General features: G+C 49.0%; 2 protein-coding genes across 2 annotated transcripts; both read left to right on the forward strand.

Moving 5' to 3' along the window:
• Positions 1-2,178, forward strand: LOC134288849 (uncharacterized protein K02A2.6-like). Its single transcript, XM_062854751.1, has one exon. The coding sequence runs from the start codon at positions 1-3 to the stop codon at positions 2,176-2,178; it is 2,178 nt and encodes a 725-aa protein (XP_062710735.1).
• Positions 2,179-2,650: 472 nt separating this feature from the next.
• LOC134288850 (uncharacterized protein K02A2.6-like) lies at positions 2,651-4,741 on the forward strand. The gene has a single exon (XM_062854754.1). The coding sequence runs from the start codon at positions 2,651-2,653 to the stop codon at positions 4,739-4,741; it is 2,091 nt and encodes a 696-aa protein (XP_062710738.1).
• Positions 4,742-5,019: the final 278 nt, after the last annotated feature.

Genomic DNA, 5,019 nt, shown 5'->3' on the forward strand with positions numbered 1-5,019 from the left:
ATGGCGAAGGAGGCAAATCTCGCGAGCATCCTCGAGCAGATGAGCCGGTTGATGGAGGCGCAAAGCATCGCACAGAAGGCGCTTCTGGAACAGCTCGCGAAGCCGAAGGACAACGAGTTCCTCATGGAGACACTGTCGAAAACCCTCCCAGAGTTCTCATACGACCCGCAGAACGGAGTGGTTTTTGATAAATGGTACGCACGACACCAGGAAGTGTTCACCAAAGGAGGCGCCGCTTTGGACGAAGTGGATCGAGTGAGATTGCTCCTACAAAAATTGAATTCGGTGGACCACGACCGCTATGTCAACTTCATTCTGCCGAGGACCCCAAAGCAAGTTTCATTTGCGGACACAGTGAAGACACTGACGGAAATGTTTGGGCACCAGACGTCCGTGTTTTTCCGTCGATTCCAGTGTTTACAAACACGCAAGCGAGACTGCGACGACTTTGTCACCTACGCCAGCACGGTGAACAAAGCCTGTGAAGATTTCAGCATTAACACCATCACAGCGGATCAATTTAAGTGCTTGATCTTCGTCGCTGGGCTGCACTCGGAGAAAAACAAGGACATTCGAACGAGGCTACTGGTGAAGATGGAAGGTGAGACGGCAGCGGATCCGATGACTCTCAAGAAGTTGCTGCTGGAGTGTCAGCAAATGGATAATCTCAAACACGACACAGCTGTTATTGAGAATCCAAAAGCTGTCACGTTCGCTGTCTGTGATGCAGTGCAGAACAACGAAGTGCGAAGCAATCGGACTCCCAACTGGACATCGGAGAAGAAGAAGCAGACAACATCCAAGACCCCGCGGCGACCGTGTTGGCAGTGCGGGCAAATGCACTTTGTTGCTGACTGCTCGTATACAACGCACACCTGCCGCAGCTGCGGAAACGTGGGGCATAAGGAAGGATATTGTGGGTGCTTCTCCAAACCGGGAGAATCCGCAGCTCCTGTATCGAGACCGGTACCACCCAGCGGAAAAAGGAAGAAAGCTAAGCCCAAGAAGAAAGCCGATCAACAGTTCCATTCAAAGAGTGTCTATGCAGTAAACACGCTCAACACAGCCGGTGTCATCGAGAGACGAAAGTTCATCGATATTATCATCAACGGTTTCCCGATTGAGCTCCAAATCGATTGCGGGTCGGATTATACGATTGTTTCGGAGGAGTCCCTACCACAGCTAGGACATCCGGAGAAGCGGTCAACGGATCTGAAGGTGTCTACAGCGTCAGGCAAACCGCTACCACTGGATTCGGAGTTCGAGTGTCAAGTCACATTAAATGGAACGACCAAGCGATCGGTGTGCTACGTGACGCCAGTGAAAGGATTCAACGTGTTCGGCAGTGACCTGATGGATCTTTTTGGACTATACGACGTTCCAATCAACGCGTTCTGCAAGCTGGTCTCAAGCGAAGCTGAATCGGAGGCGTATGCGAATGCTTTGAAGGCTAAATTTCCAGCGGTGTTCCAGGAAGGGCTCGGTCTGTGCACCAAGACGAAGGTTCATCTGTTTCTGCAACCTGGTGTTTCGCCGGTTTTCAAGCCCAGAAGGCCGGTGCCGTTTCACTCCCAACGGCTGGTTGAGAAGGAGCTACAGCGACTACAGAACCTTGGCGTTATCGAACCGGTAGAATTTTCGAATTGGGCTGCACCCATTGTTGCAGTTCGAAAGGCACAGCGAGATGCCGGAGGCGATCCAGTTATCCGCGTTTGCGCGGATTATTCTACCGGGCTTAATGCAGCACTTGAGGCAAACAAATTTCCGTTACCGACACCCGACGATATTTTTGCGAAACTGGCCGGCAGCCAGTACTTCAGTGTGCTGGATTTATCAGATGCCTATCTTCAGATGGAGGTCGACGAGGATTCACAAAAGCTGCTGACGGTGAATACCCACAAAGGACTCTTCAAGTATAAGCGGCTCCCTCCGGGAGTGAAGTCGGCTCCTGGAGCCTTTCAGAAGGTGATCGACAACATGATCGGTGACCTGGAAGGAACGGAATCTCTGCTCGACGACGTTATCGTTTTCGGAAAAACTCGAGCCGAGCACGATCGGAATCTCAACAACACTCTTCAACGGATTCAGGAGTTCGGATTTCGACTGAAGCTCGAGAAGTGCAAGTTTGGCGTGACTCAGGCAGGGTTGCAAAAATATGAAAGCATGCAACGAAAGTGAGTTTTTGTTTTTGTCTTTTCACCACACCGCTTCTGACGGTAAAGCCTCTTTCCTTCACGGAGACGTGTGAGAAGAGAATAAAAATTCTCTCGTCGCTCACATCGTGGCGTCGGCGAGATTCAATAACAACATTTTCCCTGTCATTGGCACTCAAAAGAGAAAATTCACCACGCTTGCTTATGGGCCAGTCGCATTCATGCGGTCGTTGTTGACATGAAGCATCCATCAGCGCAGAGCGTGTGTTGATGATGGTGGAGTCATTACGTCCACAAAGTAGTTGAGTTTTTCTGTGTTCACTTTCAAGTATCTCACAGCGGAGCTGAAAATGAATGCCTAAATCATTCAGTTCAGCAAAATGTCATTCAATTGAATGTGACTTTTTCAACCCTGGACTCAGGTAAAGTACTTGGGACACATCATCAGTCGTGATGGTCTACGCACAGATCCCGAAAAGGTAAGAGCTATTGTACAAATGCCTCCACCCAAGAACGTGACGGAGCTACGATCATTCTTGGGCGCAATAAATTATTACTCGAAGTTCATGAAGGAAATGCACCTTTTGCGCAAACCTTTGGACGAGTTGCTACAAAAAGACAAGAAATGGGTCTGGACCGACGAATGCCAGCGTTCGTTCGTGAGGTTTAAAGATCTGTTACAATCGGACTTGATGCTTACACACTATAATCCTAAACTGCAGATTGTAGTGGCGGCAGATGCTTCGAACACAGGCATCGGAGCGACTATTCGACATCGGTTCCCTGATGGTACCGAGAAGGTGATTCAACATGCTGCAAGGTCATTGACACCGACGGAGCGCGCTTACGGGCAGATAGACAAGGAAGCTTTGGCGCTAGTCTACGCCGTGACCAAGTTTCATCGGATGCTCCTTGGGCGGCCATTTATTCTCGAAACAGATCACCAACCTCTTCTTCGCATATTTGGCTCGCACAAGGGAATACCAACACACACCTCGAACAGATTGCAGCGGTTCGCCTTGACTATGTTATGCTACGATTTCAAGATCGAATACGTTTGTACGACCAAGTTCGGGTATGCAGACGTTCTCTCCAGACTCATCAGTTCGGCAGCGAAACCGGAGGAGGACTATATCATTGCTTCGGTGAAGTTGGAGGAAGACCTTCTAGCTGTTCTAGAGCAATCAGTCAACAACACTCCAGTCACAGCCAGGATGATTGCGACGGGTACGAAGCAGAACAGGGTACTCAACCAAGTGCTTCAGAACATCGAGTGTGGCTGGCCATCAGAAATAAACGATCCGGAGATCAAAGCGTTCTACAACCGGAAAGAAAGCTTGACGGTAGTCCAGGGCTGTATTCTCTTCGGGGATCGCGTAGTAGTTCCTCAGCTCTATCAAAACCGGATTTTAGAGCGATTGCACCACGGACACCCGGGCATAGTACGAATGAAGTCATTAGCCAGAAGTTTTGTCTTCTGGCCTGGAATTGATGGGCAGATTGAAGCGTTCGTAAAGCAATGCAAGGATTGCGCATCGGTGGCTAAGTCTCCAGCTCACGCCTCACCGGAAGCATGGCCGACTCCATCTGGGCCATGGCAGCGACTGCACATTGACTTCGCGGGACCGATTGATGGTCTTTGGTTCTTGATCATTGTTGATGCGTTCTCTCGTTGGCCGGAGATCTATCCGACGAAGACAACGACTGCGAAGGCTACAATACAGTTTCTTCGAAGCACTTTCGCACGTTTGGGGCTTCCGTTGACGATTGTTTCAGACAACGCTCCCCAATTTACTTGCGACGAATTCGAATCCTTCTGCAAGACAAACGGAATCGTTCATCTTCTAACCGCCCCCTACCACCCGCAATCTAACGGGCAGGCGGAGCGATTTGTAGACTCGATGAAGCGGGCACTCAAGAAAATCAACAAGGGAGAACCTCTCCAGGAGACGTTGGATGTATTTCTAGCCACGTATCGTTCGACGCCGTGCGGATCCACCGGACAAAAATCACCCAGCGAAATGATGTTCGGTAGACAGATGCGAACGACACTCGACCTACTGCGACCAGTGAGCAAATCGACACACATGTTTGAATCTGGGAAGCTGAGCAACATTAAGCAACCGAGACAGTTCAACGTTGGCGACTTGGTGTACGCGAAGGTGCACAAAGGAAACGATTGGTATTGGGAAGCAGGAAAAGTTATCGAAAGGATTGGAACTGTAAACTACAATGTTTGGCTGAGTGGGCAACGATGCGGCTTAATCAGATCTCACGTCAACCAACTTCGTCTTCGACACGTGGCGATGAACCGAAACGAAAATGAGGTTTATTCGACGAATGCACCATTATCATTGTCAGTGTTGTTGGACGAATTCAACATCGGTCCGCGACCAACGGTAAATGAACCGAGAGCTCTTGCTCAACCTGAACAAGTTGAGCTGCAGGATCAGCAACAACTAGTTCCCGGCCCGGATCAAGAGTCACCACAACGCGCTGCTGTCGGAAGCCGCATACCCGTGGCTAAAACTTCTCGTGGACGACCAGTTCGACTTCCTCCTAGGTTTGAGCATTACGTTATGTCCTGAAGAGGGAGATGCTATAGCACCTTACTACTGAATTACCTTGGTGCTAGAGAGAAATGTCATTGTTACCAACATTGTTTTTTATTATTGATTTCCGTCAAGTCAAGAGCTTGAAGAAAAACGATTGCCTCGTGCAAGTACATTTTGTATTCTTTTGAAACGCAAATAAAAAGTTAGTTGTTCCTGTAATCCGCCGTGTTTTATTTACGGGACACAACAGTTATCCATGGTATTTAAAAACTTTGGTAAAAATATGTTTCAAATGATTGCAATACTTATCT

The sequence above is a fragment of the Aedes albopictus genome, chromosome 1 (assembly GCF_035046485.1).
Source record: "Aedes albopictus strain Foshan chromosome 1, AalbF5, whole genome shotgun sequence".
Classification (NCBI taxonomy): Eukaryota; Metazoa; Arthropoda; class Insecta; order Diptera; family Culicidae; genus Aedes; species Aedes albopictus.

Bases quoted from the DNA above. Each gene is read 5' to 3' on its own strand.
- LOC134288849 (XM_062854751.1), top strand. From the start codon at position 1: ATGGCGAAGGAGGCAAATCTCGCGAGCATCCTCGAGCAGATGAGCCGG.
- LOC134288850 (XM_062854754.1), top strand. From the start codon at position 2,651: ATGCCTCCACCCAAGAACGTGACGGAGCTACGATCATTCTTGGGCGCA.